General features: G+C 44.1%; 1 protein-coding gene across 1 annotated transcript in view; it reads left to right on the plus strand.

Moving 5' to 3' along the window:
* FCGR1A (Fc fragment of IgG receptor Ia) overlaps positions 1-948 on the plus strand; it is a 28,852-nt gene extending 27,904 nt beyond the window's left edge. Inside the window, 2 exon segments of the mRNA XM_042953762.1 lie at positions 514-716; positions 719-948. Coding sequence (XP_042809696.1) covers positions 514-716; positions 719-796 — 281 coding nt within the window. The 3' untranslated portion in view covers positions 797-948.
* The last annotated feature ends 17,595 nt before the right edge of the window (positions 949-18,543 follow it).

The following is an 18,543-nucleotide window of genomic DNA, read 5'->3' on the forward strand; positions in this document are numbered from 1 at the left end:
CAAAAGTCTGATCAGCAATATATTGAGTTCTTCCCATCTATTGTCATGGTATGGGGATATGAAGACACTGGGGTGCAATTCTTATTTCCAGGAGCTCACATAGTAAATTGGGGAGATGGGGATTTTGTGGATTGCACATAATACTTGCCCAAGTGTCTCTATCTGGCTGGGGTGCAGAAACTGTGAGCTCCAAAACAAAGACTCTGGGGAAAAAAGTTTATCTTCAACCCAAATTTATTTCAAGCATTAAATGGCATAGAAATAGCATTTATGTCAGAAACTAGGAAGTCCACTGACAGGGCCCTAGCAGTTAAGCTGTAATGAGGAGGCTGCCCACGGTCTGTTATACCACATAACCCAGGTAGAGCACCTCTCTGCCCCCTGAAATGACCAGTCCTCCACTGGGGACAGGCATATCAGGTGTCAGCTAGCTTTCTCCCCCAAGCAGAACTCTCAGCCAGATCCCTCTGGGTTCTAAGTAGCATTTCTTCTCTTTGTCATTTTCTTTTTCAGGCCTCCAGACACCAACTCCTGTTTGGTTTCACATCCTTTTCTATCTGGCAGTGGGAATGGTATTTTTGGTGGACACCATTCTCTGTATGATTATACATAAGGAACTGCAAAAACAGAAACAGTGGAATTTAGAAATCTCTTTGGGCTCTGGTCCTAAGAAAAATGTAACTTCCTACCTTCAAGAAGATAGATACTTAGAAGACATTTAGAGCTGAAATGTCAGGAACCAGAACAGCTGCAAGAAAGGATACACCAGAAGTCCCTAGAGGGAGGGCAGCAGTAGCGGCCCAGTGGGTGCCCACGGGTCTAGACAGCCCCTCCCTCTTCTTCTCCGGGCAAGCACTGGGGCACAAACAGCCGGAACTTTAGACACTGAACTGTGAGTCCCATAATAATCTGACTCACTCAATCAAATAAAGCAAACAAATGAATGGACTTCGGTGGAGATTAACTTGGAATCTGGGTAATCAGGGATGATTTGAGGTGAAGCCTACTCTAAAGAAATCTTGAAAAACTTGCAAATGCAGTCTAACCTGCTTATCCTACTAGCTGGTTTGAGCAATAATATATTTCTAGGGACAGGGTGAAAAGGTGTGTACATGTATACAAGAGATTAAGACAGAGAAAGACAGAATGAGAGGGAGAAGGAGGCAGAAAAAGAGAGAATGGATCTCAGGAAGAGAAAAGGGCATAGATCTCAAAGAAGGGAATATGCCTTTGAGGGCATAGATCTCAAAGAAGGGCATAGATCTCAGAAAAGGGCATAGATCTCACAGATGGCTCCTGAGAGACTGTGGCAGGAGCGCTCACACCTCCCTGGAGTCAGCGTGGTTGTTTGGTGGCTTTTCTCTTCAGCACACTAGCAGGGGACGCACCCACACAGCTGGCAGAGCCACAGGGCCATTCCTCCCCAGGAGAGATGGGTACATTATTTTTGTCCTTTCCTATGAGGCTTTCTCATAACCTCTCTGCCCAGAGACACAGGGGCCCTGCCTGCCTGTCCCAGTCCCCACCCCACAGGAAGACAGAAGAACTGTTAACAGAGGCTTTCCTTAATAAATTCAACCCAGACCTCCCAGCTAGGCACTGCAAGGAGGGGCTGCAGGTGGGGAGGGGCGCTGACATTGGAAAGCCCCAGCTCTCTCTGCCAGAGATGTACTCTCCCCTTCTGATTTTCTGGCTGATTACTACCTAGCTTCAAGATATGCTACTCTCCCACTCGGGCTCTCGTTTGGAGGCAAAATATTTTCCTGCTGCTCTGAAATAAAGCTACAACATGTGAAAAGACTTTCCTAAAGGTTTGAAAAAAACAAAAGGGCTATAAACAAACCTAGCAACAAATCCTAGATTTTTTTGTTTTTGTTTTTAATGTAGTTTATCTGCCAGACAAGGACACACCCCTGCCTAGCCTCTGTCCTGGCTCAACAAGGCAGGGCTCACCTTTACCAGCCACAACCTCAGAAGCACTCTTCTGCAATTCAGCATGTGAAGTAGACTAGACGGAAGAGCACCTTAGCCCACTGCTTCCCTAGTCTGTGGACAATGAGAAGGTTCTCCCTTTCAGAACAAGGTATGATAATTATCATCTCAATAGATGTGCAACAACTCCCAACATTTGTATTAAAAGAAATGGTCATATATAACAGTAGGAGTTTGCACATATCGTTTGGTGTCTTGGACTGAGAAAACAGAAACGAGGATGGCAGGAAATGATCCCATAGGAAAGAGACCCAAAGACCCTCTGGGACCACCTGCAGGACACTCTAGCCTGAGGAATTGGGAAGTGAAGTAGAAGTGACATTCACAGAGAGAGCTCTCTGCCAGCCCTCACAGGGTGGATAGAACTTCAGGGAAAGGGCTCCCTAGGGGAAGAAGATGGCAGAAAGACGCTAAGGCCTGGGGTGAAGTTGGAATGGGGATAGTCATTAGTAAAGCATCATGAAGAGCCTTGTCCTTCCCCACTCTCCTCTTTTGTGCTTCCTCTCCAGATTTTTCCATGCTTGTGTCTTTGTCACAATTTTTAATCACCTGTACTGCTTAAATAATTGGTTTGATTAAGTCAATTTCTTGTGTTGCTGGGTGAGCTGGGCAGAACGCTGGATCCTGAGGCCTTGACCCAGCCTCTCCCAAAGATGTCACCAAAGGTTGTCTCAAGAAAGAATTCAAGGACAGACACATCACAGTGAATGAGCGATACAAGCAGGAAAGTTTATTAAAGTAAAAGTGATGTAGAGAACAAGGCAAAAGAAAAAAAAATTAAACTTTCTTGCAACTTACAGCCCATTGACAAGTACTTGAAACAGGCAGAGTGACCTTCCTCAAGGAGCTTAGCTGCCTTGATGTTAATACTTTGCTAGAGACAAAGGGCAACCTTAGCCTGACATTAGTCCGACCTCCAGGGTCCTGTAAAAATTCCTTTGGAAATTTCCTTTCTCTCTGCCCCCTGCCCCCAAGACATATGTTAGCAATCATCCTCCAAGCATATGGCTCCCTGATACACATCTGAAGGGTCTCATGACTGAGTTTTTACTAGACAGTAATAAATGACCTTTTCCTAACAGCAGCTAGCCCCTCAGGGTCCTGGAAACCTTGCTTCCAAATTCCTCAGAGATTTATGCTATCCCTAACCCTCTCCCAACTTGAAAGCAACTCCTCACGACCCCAGTGCAGCTCTTTCTGCCATGGGCCCTGTCCCTGTACTATAATAAAACCACCTTTTTGCACCAAAGATGTCTCAAGGATTCTTTGACCATTCACTCCTGAACCTGAACAAAAGTAGACTCTTGAGGTGAGAGTGGGAGGGAGAGAGAGAACTTCCCAGGGTTCAGGTTTCTATTTTTATCAACAGCTATTAACAAGGGTGTGGTTTATTCATTATTTGGAGTGGAATTGGTAGGTTTTCTCTCCTCTTCCTTATTTGGCCAGGGGTTTCCTGTCTTGGCACCTGCCTTGTTGGACCTGTCTGGTTTAATCTGGCTTCTTAAGGAGTGCTGTGAGGACAGGCCTCTGGCCTTCCCAAACGCTGACCATGACTTCCTCTTTGCTGGCCTCCAGGTATCCTGTTAGAACCTAACTGCCTAGTCTAACATTTGAACAATTTGCACTTCAGTCTATCCTTATTTCTGGTCTATAGCTATGACAGGAATAGTTCTTGGGGTGCTCCAAATTGACACCTACCTGTCTGTTCCCCAAGCCATAGTGCTGGGTCTGGTCAAGGCCTGATACCACCCAATACTTTCTCCAGGTGGGTGCCCAGGTCTCCAATTTCCCTATGGGGGTTGGGTGCCCTGACCCTAGCACTTGCCCCTATCTAAGGGCTCACTCTATTTTTATTCCATCCAGTGCTGGAAACACACAGAAAATATTGGATCCAACTGGGGAGAGGGGCCCAAAGGCAGAGAAGCGAAACAAATGTAAAACCCAGCAGAAGGCAAATTGTCCCCTGCTGAGACCCCCCCAAAGTCCTACCCTTCCTGGAACATCCAGCATCTCCTGCCTGAACAAAACAGGCCATTTCAGCCCAAAGCAGGACAGGCTTGTGAGCAGTACTTATTCCAGAGCTCCTCAGTGGGTTGGTCTAGGCTCTATCAAGCTTTCATTGCCGTCTGATTTCTTCCTCTGCCCAGTCCTGCCTCTTCATTCTTCCTTTCACAGGAGCTCATCCTTAATAAACATCTTGCACCCCAAACTCTGTCCAGTATCTGTTCCCAGAGTCCAGTCTGAGTATTTTGTATGCCATTGCAAAATTTATAGTCTTTGGAGTCTTATAAGACCCATTTGTCCCAATAACACTTCTAAGGACTATGTATGTATGTATGTATGTATGTATGTATGTATGTATTTACTTATTTATTTATGAGTACAAGCAGGGGAGGGGCAGAGAGACAGGGAGAGAGAGAATCTCAAGCAGGCTTCTCGCTGTCAGCGTGGAGCCCAATGTGGGACTCGAACTCATGAACCTTGAGATCATGACCTGAGCACAAATCAAGAGCTGGACACTTAACCAACTAAGCTACCCAGGCACCCTTGGGACATGGTTAATGGAGAACAAAACAAGTTGGTAACAGTAAAAAATATGCACACATGTCTCCATTTTGACAAGAGAACGAGCTTGATATTCCTGCGAATGTCCTTTAACACCGTATCAAACTGAGCTGTTTATGATGCAAAATGTTCTCTCTCCCTCTACCTGTAAAGGAGAGGGAACATCTTCAGTGATTCTAGATGTACTTTTATGAATAATGAAGACTTCCATTTTAAGGTCAGGCTTTGGAATTTCACTAGTTCACATTAGAAGCAAAACATAAGCCTGCTAAAAATTTTAGTTGCAGAAATCAAGAAATGGATCCATAGAGGGGCATCTGGGTGACTCAGTCAGTTGAGTGTCCCACTTCCGCTCAGGTCATGATCTCACAGCTCCTGAGTTTGAGCCCCGCATCAGGCTCTGTGCTGACAGCTCACAGCCTGGAGCCTGCTTCAGATCCTGTGTCTCCCTGTCTCTCTGCCCCTCCCCTGCTCAGGCTGTCTCTCAAAAAATAAATAAATGTAAAAAATAATAATAATAATAAATGGGTCAATAGAATTTTACTCAATAATGATGAAACAAGAAACACGCAGCACTTTGTTCTGAAGTCTCCACCACCCCCTACTGTCCTACATATGGATTGCTTTACTCACTGATCAGCGCCTTCCTGGAGTGTGTGCACCCACGGGGATAGCTGGTGTTCTCGCAGGTACGGTGGCGATGACAGCTTTAAGGGAATCAAGCTCCCAACTGTCAACTTCCATGCAGGGGCTTCCATTGTATTGTGTCGCCTAAGGACATGCCCTCTGTAAGTGTGTGAAGCTGCTTCTGCTTTTCCACATACTCTTTCCCACACACCCCTCACCCAGTTTGCAAAAGAAAGGTATCTTTCACACCCATCCCAAATCATGATTCATTGCCTTGGGGATTAAAAAAAAAAAATCTCTTTACCAGAGACAGAGGCACTATAGACCAGTGGTAGGTTTTTGTGTCTCTCTTATACTTATGAGTATTAAGAACAAAGCTAGGTATTAGAGATAAATATGTTGGCCCATGTTGAGATGTTCTGAATCTTGGTGTATCGTAAGAGGTAAAGCAGAATTGATGACACTTCTCACGCAAAGACCTTGCCTCTTCTTTATTATTAAACAAACAAACAAACAAACAAACAGAAGAATGAAACTAGACCACTTTCTTACACCATTCACAAAAATAAACTCGAAATGGATAAAGGACCTGAATGTGAGACAGGAAACCATCAAAACCATAGAGGACAAAGCAGGAAAAGACCTCTCTGACCTCAGCCACAGCAATTTCTTACTTGACACATCCCCAAAGGCAAGGGAATTAAAAGCAAAAATGAACTATTGGGACCTCATCAAGATAAAAAGCTTCTGCACAGCAAAGGAAACAATCAACAAAAACTAAAAGGCAACCAATGGAATGGGAAAAGATATTTGCAAATGACATATCGGACAAAGGGCTAGTATCCAAAATCTATAAAGAGCTCACCAAACTCCACACCCAAAAAAAACAAATAATCCAGTGAAGAAATGGGCAGAAAACACGAATAGACACTTCTCTAAAGAAGACATCCAGATGGCCAACAGGCACACGAAAAGATGCTCAACATCACTCCTCATCAGGGAAATATAAATCAAAACCACACTCAGATATCACCTCACGCCAGTCAGAGTGGCCAAAATGAACAAATCAGGAGACTATAGATGCTGGAGAGGATGTGGAGAAATGGGAACCCTGTTGCACTGTTGGTGGGAATGCAAACTGGTACAGCCACTCTGGAAAATAGTGTGGAGGTTCCTCAAAAAATTAAAAATAGACCTACCCTATGACCCAGCAGTAGCACTACTAGGAATTTACCCAAGGGATACAGGAGTACTGATGCATAGGGGCACTTGTACCCCAATGTTTATAGCAGCATTCTCAACAATAGCCAAATTGTGGAAAGAGCCTAAATGTCCATCAACTGATGAACGGATAAAGAAATTGTGGTTTATATACACAATGGAGTACTATGTGGCAATGAGAAAGAATGAAATATGGCCTTTTGTAGCAACGTGGATGGAACTGGAGAGTGTGATGCTAAGTGAAATAAGCCTTACAGAGAAAGACAGATACCATATGTTTTCACTCTTATGTGGATCCTGAGAAACTTAACAGAAACCCATGGGGGAGGGGAAGGAAAAAAAAAAAGAGGTTAGAGTGGGAGAGAGCCAAAGCATAAGAGACTCTTAAAAACAGAACAAACTGAGGGTTGATGGGGGGTGGGAGGGAGGGGAAGGTGGGTGATGGGTATTGAGGAGGGCATCTTTTGGGATGAGCACTGGGTGTTGTATGGAAACCAATTTGACAATAAATTTCATATATTAAAAAAAAAAAGGTTTAGCTCTGGAGAGAGAGTCCTGAGAGCAAGGCAAAGAGTGTAAGAAATAGTGCACCTTATGTCATCTAGGCAACAAACTCATGCGCAGCCCTATACCTGATTTACTCATCTATGCATCAGGCTGTGTAATAGGCTGGCAGACGTTCGGGTGACAACTCCTTAATCTGAGCACCTGAAGCCAACAGGGTTTGGTCATTTATTCATGCTACACCAAGGTCAAACCAGGAGGCTGATGGGAGGTGGGGCGGGGGGGGGGGGGGGGGGGGGGGAGGGGGGTGGCTTGCAGGAACACTGTCAGCAGTTGTGTGGAAGCTGAGAGCATGGAGCATCCCAAACCAGGAATGCAATGCTCCAGCCCAGAAGTGACTCACGACACTTCCACCTCACTGGTCAGCACTAGTTACTCAGCTCCATTCAACCACAAAGAGGATGTAAAATTCTACAGAAGCTGGAAATACTGTGCAAACAGCACAGACGCCAGCGCATAGAGTTAAGATACATAAAAACACTCCGGGAATTGTCAACCAGCTTTAAAGAACAGTCCCCCTGCATTTTCAGTATTCTAAGTAAAGGGAGAGGGGGAATAGTTCATTCACCCAATTTAGTGTTTCTGTTTCATATTCTGCCTGATTTCAAAAGAGCTGAAACCTTTTACCTCTAACCCATCACATTACAGCTCCTAGAAAGTTGGTTTTACATTTTCTTGAACAATTTAGAATTTTTTTTCGTTAATTTTTACAAAAAAAAAAAAAAGTACTGCACACTGTATATCTGTGTTCACATTTTCACTCGGTTGCAAACCTGCTTCTGTCACTCATCAGTCATTTCCTGTTCCTAACTGGCATGTGTTAGTAGATTCTACTGTAAAGCAGCATCTTAAAGGTCCCGAATACACTTTTTTTTTTTTTAAGTGTTTACTTTTGAAGGAGAGAGACACACAGAGCATGAGCAGGGGAGGGGCAGAGAGAGAAGACACAGAATCTGAAGCAGGCTCCAGGCTCTGAGCCGGCAGCACAAAGCCTAACGGGGGGGGGGGGGGGGGGGGGGTTGCTCAAATTCACAAACTGTGAGATCATGACCTGAGCCGAAGTGGGAGGCTTAACCAGCTGAGCCACTCAGGCGCCCCACGAATATACTACTTAAAGCTCTACATTCAGTTAATGGCTAGAACCGGTTCCTGAATGGACAGACCAAGGCAGTAGTTGCGGTATGGGCCGCTCGCTCCACCCTGTGGCCGCCTGTGCACATTGCTACTTTGGCTCGTCGTTCGCTTTCACAACCTGCCAGACCTGGTAAGAGACCTCAAGGCTTCCCCAGAGCCGACAGGGGCAAGAAATGAGCTCTCGAGTGGGTCGGCGGCAGCGGCGGCGAACAGGTGGCGGAGAGCACGGAGTCGCGCGTGTCCGATTCGTCCCGGTACCCAGAAGAGCACCCAACTCGTGGGCGGTCCCCCAAAGGCGAAGTACTTGTTTGCTCTGGGCTGGTACCTGCAAGAACCGGATTCCCCCCTGGGCCCGGTCGGCAGCGGCAGGAAGTACGGCGGCACACCAGACAGCGGGGGTTGCGGGGCGGCTTCCTGGAACTGCGTAATTGAAAAATTCCTCCGGGGCCGCGGCGACCCGCCCGCTCACGGACTTGGCGTGGCGCCACCTCGCGGAGAGGAGGACTTGGGAGACCGCGGGAAGGGGCGGGCGTTGACCTGCCCGGAGACCCAAGAATCCAGGGGGCTGGAGCAGATGGCTACCGGGAAGGAGCAGGTGGGGAGCGAATGAATGACCACCGTTCAGTCAAACACAGATGACTTTCCCAGCAGAGCCAGGAAGGGAGCCTGAGCTGGCAGAACCCGCTGGGCGGTGGGCAGTGAGCCCCCAGGTTCTTCAAGGGCTCCTCTGAAATGCATTCGGCAACCACGGGGCTTCACCCAAAGGCCTATTCTGTCCTGGATCACTAGAGCTTCCAGGACGGAGAACACTGGAGGGGATTGATGCAGCCGGCAGGGAGGAGGGTGGCAGGTGTTGGGGAAGGGAGGGAGGGTGTTCTTTCATCGATCTCAGACTCAGCAGGGACAATACCCAAGGGTCTGCTGGACCTTCCAAGTCTTCCATCCAAGATGCTCTGGGGCACATTCTATGATCCCCAGGGTTTACAGAGCTAAGTAGGACACCCCAGAGGAGACAGTTATGGAGCAGAGCAGGCAACTAACTGGTTGTGAGGAGGGTGGGTCAGTTGGAGGTCGTTTTTCATCTTCCAGGTTCCATAAGGAAAGCCCTAAACTTATTTGAGCTTCTACAGGAGTTCAGGCCCATTCCAGAACACTCAGAGTGTTCCTAACTTGAGAGGAATCCCTAAAGTGGATGACTGGTTTGAGGTAAAACGGGAACAGTTGGGCCCATTCTAGGTCTTTCCTGGCTGATGTGAGAAACAGAGGCAAAAGAAGAAAATTTCCTTATAACTTACAGTCCATTGGCAAGTCCTTGAGACAGGCAGAGTGACCTTCCTCTAGGAATTCAACTGCCTCTATGTTAATACTTTGCTAAGGGCAAAAGGCAATCTTGGCCTAACATTATCCCACCCTCCAGGATCCTGCAGGTCTACCTTAACATATAAAAATTCCTTCAGAAACTCCCTGTATCTCTACCCCCGCCCCACCCCCCACCCGGATATATGTTAGCAATCATCCTCAAAGCATATGGCCCCCTGATCTACATCTGAAGGGGCTCATGACTAAGATTTTATTGAAAGTAATAAATGGCCTTTTCCTAACCATAGGTCCTGGAATCCTTGCTTCCAAAATTCCTTAAGACTTATGCTATCCCTAGCCCTCTCCCAACTTGAGAGTGTATAATCAGTCACTCCTCACAACCCCAAGCACGGCTTTTTATGCACATGAGTCCTGTCCCTGTGCTTTAATAAAACTATCTTTTGGCACTGCAGATGTCTCAAGAATTCTTTCTTGACCTTTTGCTCTGAACCCCAACACTTCCACATCACTTGCTACCACACTGGGGAGAAACCCTAGAGCCTTCTGGATTTAGAAATCTCCCCAACCTTCATCCCAGAAGTCCAAGGTAGCCAGACCTGCCCGAAAACCAGATGGAATGGAGTCACAGCTGGCAATTGGCTGGAAGGTGTTCAATAGTCCTGAATGCCACCAGGCCAGTTAGACACAGACCCCACAATAGTGGAAGACTTCCACAATAGTGGAAGCAAGGAAACCAGTTAGGAATTTAGGTGGGAGATAATGGCAGTTTGGATTTACAGGGAGCAGTGGAGGTGTTGAGAAGTGGTCACATTTGGAATATATTTTGTAGGAAGTGTCCTCCCCACCCCCCCCCCCAGCTTTATGATTGATTAAATGTGGGGAATGTGGGGAAAAAGAGGAGTCAGAAAAACTAGATTTGGGCCTGAGCAATAAACTGATTCCATTAACTGGGAAACAGCAAGTTGGTGTAATAGAGGAGAGAGGAGTAGCAAGAAGCAAAAGTTTTGTATTGGACATATTAATATTCCTGTTTGACATTTAAGTGTAACTTGAAAAAGCAATGGAATATGAATGGTGCTCAGAGAACAATCCTGGGATAGAGCTAAAAATTTGAGAATCATCATATATATGTTGTATTTAGAGTCATGGGATTAGAAAAGACAATGTAAGCAGAAAGTACAGATAGAAAAGAGCCTAAGGCTGAACCCTGGGATGTACCAAATCTTAAATGTGTAGAAGGCTTGGCAGCAGAGGATATTGACAAGGAATAGCTAATGAGATAAGAGGAAAACAGAGAAGAAAGTGTCTTAAGAAAGAAAGAGTGTTAAACTATGTCAAATTCTCCTAAGACTATTACCGGATTTGGAGTGGGATTGCAATAAATATGTAGATTTGGGGAGTGAGGGTGAGGGAGAGATACTGACATCATTACAATACTGACTTTACCAGGGTGCCTGGGTGGCTCAGCTGGTTAAGCTTCTGACTTGGTTTTGGCTCAGGTCATGATCTCACAGTTCTTGAGTTCAAGCCCCAAGTCAGGCTCTGTGCTGACAGCTTGGAGCCTGGAGCCTGCTTCGGATTCTGTGTCTCCCTCTCTCTCTGACCCTCCCCCAATCAGAGAGAGAATCTCTCTCTCTCTCTCTCTCTCTCTCTGTCAAAAATAAATAAACATTAAAAAAATAAAAAAATAAAAAAAAAAAAAAAGAAGAAGAATAAATTGTGGACAGGGAGCATGTGTTAAAGGGAGAGTTTCCCAAACCTAAGTGAGTTACTGGAGACAGAAAATCTCTAAGGAAGACCAATCGGTCTATACATTCCAGAGAAATAAGCTCCCCAAATGTGGTTCTGAGAATATCCTTTTGAGGAAGCTGTGGCATAATCTCCAGTGAAACAGCTCTGGGGTCTGGCTGTGACTGAAGACCATTTCTTCTGAAAGGGCAAGAAATGGCCTTATTGGCAATGGGTTTATAGGTTCCGTATTTATTTTAGAAAATAATCGTTTCCTAACTTGAATTCAATCACATCTTGACATTTCACAGGCTTTGGGCCTGATAAACTAGAATTCAAATCTTAACCCTGCAAGGTTAGCTCCTTGAACTGCAATTTCTTATCCCAATTACGTTTCATTCCACTGTGAAATCTATATTGTGGCCTCATAGTATCTAACTTTTATGGGTTAACTTTATTTACCAAATACTCTTTTTTTTTAATTTGCTTTGTACAGGTTATTTCACTTAATCTTAATAGTATCTGTTTCCGTCACTGCCTCATAATATTAGCAGCTGGCTTTTCATTTTTTTCCATTATCTTGATCAATTTGCATAAATATTGTCTCTTCCCTCAGGGTCTGGTAAAACTCTCTGGACCTGGAGTTGTTTTTAAGAGTACATCATTGCCCCTCTTTTCCGTTTCTCCTACAGCTATTTTTATTCAGTCATTCTACCTTTCTTAGGGCAACTTTGATCACTTGTATTAAAAATCTAATATTTTGTCTGCATCTGCAAATATATGTATCAAAATACACATACCACTTAGAAAATCTTCTGCATCTAATGTTGCTGACATATTGGTGTACTTTTTCTATTTCAATGTTAAATTATCAAAGGGTTAACCCTTTAATTTTCCTTCAAAGAACCAGATTTTGGTTTTATTGATGAATCCTATTTTGGGGAGTGAGGAAGTATGGTTGATTCAATTCATTTCTGCTACTTAAAAATTTTTTTAATGTTTTTTTCTGTTTTTGAGAGAGAGAGAGAGAAACAGAGCATGAGTGGGAGAGGGGCAGACTCAGAATCTGAAACAGGCTCCAGGTTCTGAGCTGTCATCACACAGCCTGACATGGGACTCAAACTCAGGAACAACAAAACCACACCAGGCTGAAGTCAGATGCTCAACCAATTGAGCCACCCAGGTGCCCCTGCTCATTTCTGCTTTGAGCCTAACTTATTCCCCTACTCAAGTTTTGTTGTCCCTTTATTAGCTTTTAAGGTAAAATCTTGCTTTGTTATTTCTAATAGTGCTCCTTTTCTTAGAAATGCATTTTAAAGCTCTGAATTTTCCTCTGTCCTCTTCTTATAGGTTTTAATATAGCATGCTCTCTTTGTTATTATAATTGGATGCTAAAAATTATATCATTTTTATTTTTATATCCTCCTTAGCCCATGTGCTTTTCCCAAAAGTATAGATCAAGGAGAATATTTTTAGTTATATCTTTGCAAATGATTAGTGTATGTGTCCCCTATGGTTTCAACTTTTTCAACACTCATTAAGGTTGTGTCTTCTCACATGTGGTCAGTTTTTATTAGTATTTATGTGGCTTCAAAATGTACATTTTCTACTTTGGGTACAAGATGGGGTGGGTGTAAGTATAGCTCTGACTAATTGTGTTAACCATGTTGTTCAAATCCTCTATATCCTCAACAAGTTTTAGCCCACTTTATATGCCAATTCTGGAGACTGCTTTTTCCCACTATAAATGATTTGCATATATTAGTGCAAAGATTTATCTGTTATGCCCCTTTCCCGCCTAAATACACCCCCTGGTCATGATACCATGAAATACATTTATTTTCCTCAGAAAATGAAAAGTTTTCTTACCTTTTTTTCTCTAGGCCAAGAATTGAAATTCAAATGTTACCTTGGTTAACTTTCCTGCTAATCCCACAACTGTGTTCTCTACACATACTTGCTGTTTCTGAAAAAAAGATATTCATTTAGGAACAATTTCTATTGCCCAGCCCCTTGATAGTAATGTGAAGAAAATTATGAACAAGATAATTCAAACACTTAAAAAGATATCAGAGGAGGGGTGCCTGAGTGGCTTAGTCGGTTCAGTGTCCGACTTCAGCTCAGGTCATGATCTCGCGGCCCATGAGTTCTAGCCCCACGTTGGGCTCTGTGCTGACAGCTCGGAGCCTGGAGCCTGCTTCAGATTCTGTGTCTCCCTCTCTGTCTCTCTGCACCTCCTCTGCTCACACTCTGTCTCTGTCTCAAAAATAAATAAACATTAAAAAAAATTAGAATTCCACCAGCTAGAAACTAAGACTTACACAATGCTCAAACATCATTGCCTTCAACAAAACAAAAATGAAGCAGATGTCTTTAGGTATATTCTGTTCTCCTGAATGTTAAAAACCTGGATGTCAAAAAAGCGATATGGATTTCTCCCATAATCACCTTCTGGTAGTTTATGATTACTGCACTTGATCATGTGAAGTAACAGAGATAATTTGCTCCTTATTTTACTTCATTTCACTAATTTGCATTCTCCATTTTTTGCCACAAGATTCCTTCTTCTGGGGGCCTGGGACTGTTCAAGTCCCAAGATAATCTCCAACTCTCTCCATCTCTCTCTCAAAATACTCAACCAATCCCAAGCCACTACCTCTTTACTACCTTGAGACAGTGGGCCAGCATCTAAGTTTGGTCCTCAAAAGTCAAGTACTGGAGAACTGCTTCAGCCCTATTAGTTCCATCCTCTGCTCTCTGTTTCTGGCTTTGGCCATCTAAGCAAAGTTCCTTGGATTGGTTGATAGTGAGATTCTCTCTAGATTCTTGTACCTCATTTTAGTACAATCATCTGAAATAGATCACCTATTACATAATGTGTTGTTGGCCAAAGAAAAGAAACCTTGAGATCTCAGAACTATCATCTGCCTTGTTCACTATTTCTTGGACGGTAGTTAAATAGGACAGTCTTCCGCGGCACCTGGGTAGCTCTGTAGGTTGAGTGTCTGACTCTTGGTTTCAGTTCAGGTCATGATCCCAGGGTCATCAGATCCCAGGAACCCCCGTGGCTGGCTTCTCACTGGGCATGGAGCCTGCTTAAGATTCTCTCTCTCCCTCTGCCCCTCCCCACTCATGCTCTCTCTCTAAAATAAAAATAAGAAAGTCTTCCTTATATTCTTGGGAAAACTCTGGTTCCTGAATAGGTGGCAAAAACAAGAGTTTCATCTTGAAAATACTGAGAGGAAAAATGTGAAATACTTTAAACAAGCAGAAATGATCAACTCCTAAGTCATCAACCTGGTTCCTCAAGCTCATTTTAAAATTTCTAACTTAAACTTTTCCTGGGGCGCCTAGGTGACTCAGTTGGTTGAGCGCCCAGCTTCGGCTCAGGTCATGATCTTGTGGTTCGGGAGTTCAAGCCCCGCATTGGTCTCTGTGCTGACAGCCCGGAGCCTGGAGCCTGCTTCAGATTCTGTGTCTCCCTCTCTCTGCTCCTCATCCCCTCAAAACTAAATAAAAACATTAAAAAAATTTCCCAAATATTTGCAATTCTCCTTTCTGTTATAAGGTGTGTCCTTCTCTGTGCTACCTAATAGTGTACCCTACATCATTTTTATTCACTTGGCTTACTCCTGTGTTAAATTCTCAAAATCCAGAGGTTTCAATTCAGAAATCAGAAATAGCAAGGGAGTATTTAATGAAAGTATTCCATTTTTCCTGAGAGCATTGATGGGAGGTATTGTAAACATCATCTGATTAAAAAAAAAAAAAAGATATTTGCCAGATAATTTAGGTCTTTATAGAGCACTACTAACAGACACTATAAATAAGGTCTTTTGTTTTCTAATGCATGCTTTTTTTCCTATCAGGACACAGCAGACACTTGAAGGTTCTACAGAATCAAAGGCCCAACAAGTAAATTGTTGAATTGCCTTCTTGGGTAATGGTTTTGAACTCCTTAGAAAAAGGAGTCCTTGGGGCTCCTGGGTGGCTCAGTTGGTTAAGTATCCAACTCTTGGTTTTGTAAGGTCATGATCTCACTGCTTGGGATTCTCTCCCTCTCTCTCTCAAAGAAGTAAACTTAAAAAAAAAAAAAAAAGAAAGAAAGAAAGAAAAAGAAGTTCTTATTGCTCCAATGCAAGATCCTTAGGGAAGGGACTCTCAAATCCCTAGGAATCTCTTAAAGCGGTGCTTGTTAGGAAGGGAAATGTGCTTTGGGGGTACAATGGTACTTATGCAGGAAGTGCCTTCCTACCCATACTCACAGTGAGGGAAACACTGATCAAATATTCACCATGTTCCAGCCCCCCTACTAAGTGCATACAATACATAATCTCATTCAGTCTTTATGACAAGCCTAGAAGGTAGGTTCCATTATTTTTCTCATTTCCCAGAGGAAGAAGTTGAGGTTCAGAGGAGGAAAGAAACTCTCCCAAGGTCATATAGTTCTTGGGGGGAGGGGGGGACTGGGACTCACTGCTAATGTTCATCACTACAGGAAGCTGCCTTTTCAGCTAGTATCTTTGACTTTATTATAATCAGTTTGCTGTAAGGGGTCCATGGCTAGAGACAAGAGAGTGGACTGTGACAGGATTCCTGATACAGAGCTCCTAAAACTCTTGTAATTTTCTGGGTAATAAGGGTGTCAAGAACATCTTTTCTTGTATTTGGTCTTTGACCTGGGTTCTTGACACAGAGCTCCTAAATCTCTTGGAATTTCCTAGGTAATGGGGAGTGTCTTTTGTTCTCATGAGATGGTTTTTGGTGGGCTCCTAGGTAGCTTCAGGATGGAGGCTGGTCACCAGAAAGGCTAAAGTTTGATTAGAAGCTTGGAATGTTTAGCCTCCCCCACCCCCCATCCTCGAGGGGAGGAAGGTGTGGAGATTGAGCTGATGATCCCATCGTGTCTACTTGATAAAGCCTCCGTAAAAATCCCTAAACTGTAGGGTTCAGAAACCACATTTCAAGAGAGTGGACACCACAACTCCACAGGGACAGACACTCTAGCACTCAGGACCCTTCTAGATCTTGCCCTATCTTCATCTGGCTGATCATCTGTATCCTTTCCTAGATCCCTTGCAATAAACTGGTAAATATGTTTCCCTGAGTTCTGAGAGTCATTGCAACAATTTATCAAATGTGATGAGGGGGTGGTGGGAACGCCTGATTTGTAACCAAAACTGACAGAAGTGTGAGTAACCTGGGAACCCACTACTGTGATTGGTGTCTGAAGTGGGGGGCAGCCTTATGGGACTGAGCCCATAATCTGTGGTATCTGTGCTAAATCCAGGTAGAATTGCTTGGTGTGGAAAACCCACACATTTGGGGGCCAGAAGTATTGAGAGTAGAGGAAATGAAAGTTTTCTTCCACCCTCTTACTGCTTCTGAACTAGTATAGGTTAGTATAAATATCCAACAATTCACACTGGGAAGCTTCTAAACTGCTTTGTGGACCATGGTTGTTAACAACCTCCCCTAGACCTTCACTCTGTGTTGTGCTGTTCCCAACTCAGAGAGCAAAAGATTTCAAACTCAGTCATTTTTTGTTACATCCAAGGCTGGGAGCTCTGCCATCCCTTTCAACCCTTCTCTCTCATCAATCCACTCATCCCATAAATATTTACTGAGCACCCACTGTATTCCAGATACAGTTCTAAGTGATGGGGATAGGAAAAGAAAGAAAAAGACCTGCCTTCGTAGGACTTACTCTAGGAAGGTAAGAGGAGAGTCAGACAATGGGTCAGAGCACAGCCTAAATTACTGTAACAAATCTTTAAAAAACAAAAACAAAAACAAAAACAGTGGCTTAAAGAAGATACAAGTTCATCTCTCACATCATAGTCCAGAGCTAGTAGCATAGTTCAGTCATCCTTACCACAAGATTTCTGTTTCAGGGTCCAAGGTGGTTGTCACAGTGCCTGCCATCATCTTTGCAACCAAGCCAGAGGAGAGGGAAAAAAGGTAAGGGCGGCACATACCTATTCCTTCTTAGGGCACAAACTTGAAATAATATAGAACAGGAGTGCCCGTTCACCCCTCATTGGCCCAGAACTTTGTCTTATGGACAAACCTAGATACAAGAGAAGCTGGTAAATTAACCTTTAACTGAGAAGCCATGCACTCAGAAAGCACGGAGTTACAGTAAGCAGGTAAGAATAGTTTTTATGAAGGGAGCACCTGGGTGGCTCAGTTGGTTGAGCATCTGACTTTGGCTCAGGTCATGGCCTTGCAGTCTGTGAGTTTGAGCCACACGTCGGGCTTACTGCTGTCAGTCTGTCAGCACAGAGCCTGTTTTAGATCCTCTGTCCTCCTCTCTCTTACCCCCCTCCCCTGCTTGTGCTCTCCCAAAATATAAATATTTTAAAAAGCAAAGAACAGTTTTTATGAGTAGTAGACTCTGATTCAGTAATAAACACATTATTCAGATGATACATGGAGGAAAATTAAGCAAGGTAGGGGAATAAAGAGTATTATGAAGTCGGAGGAGGAGGTGGGCTTATCTTACATAAGCTGGTCAAGGAAGTCCTCACTGGTAAGACGGTAAGGGACCCTTTGAGAAGAAACCTAAAAGACATGAGGAAGCCAGTCGCCTAAGTATCTGGGGGGGACAGGCTTCCCAGAAGAGGAAATGGCAAGTGAAGGGCCCGGGGATAGGCGGTCTGGGTGTATTCAAGTAAGAACAGAGAGACCAGGGAGTGCAGTGGAGCAGACAAAAGGGAGAGCAGGAAGACATGGTAGGTGGGCCATCATAAGGATGCCACCTTCACTCCGAAGCCATGGTTGGTGCAGGGGGTGGTGGGGAGGGTGGTAGGGGGTGGCGTTCAGATGGGGAGGAGAGCGTGGGAGTAACAGGATCTGACTCACGTTTCAAGAAGTTTACTCCGGCTGTTTTGTGGAAAACAGAGAGGGTAGATGGCAAAAGCAAGGAGACTAGGCAGAAGGCCGTTGCAACCACCCTGGGCACCTGGGGAGGTGGTGGTGGCTTAGGGCACAGGGCAGTGGCACAAGTGTCAAGGTGTGGTTGGAGACTTGACACATTTTGAGTTAACGATATTTTCTGATAAATCATGGGTGATTGAGAAAAGGTTTGTTATTCACTCACCCTATTATCATCACCCCCGGAAAGAGAAAATTAATTTCACAGGGAACAAGAAAGTCAAATTTCTCTCAAGCCACACTGTGGTGAACAAAGCTTCAGCAGGTTTGAAGGGTTAGGAGCCAAGAACAATGTGACTTGAAAGGTTTTGTAAGCAGGAGGAGAAGCCAGAACTTTTCAATATAAGGACATAAAATAGTCTGTGAAAATAAAAAAAAAATTTTTAAGAGATACATTAAAGGTGAAAGGAAAATGTTACAACCTGGATGAGGGGTGCACAATTAATGACCTCTAGT

Source organism: Panthera leo, chromosome C1, assembly GCF_018350215.1.
Source record: "Panthera leo isolate Ple1 chromosome C1, P.leo_Ple1_pat1.1, whole genome shotgun sequence".
Lineage (NCBI taxonomy): Eukaryota > Metazoa > Chordata > Mammalia > Carnivora > Felidae > Panthera > Panthera leo.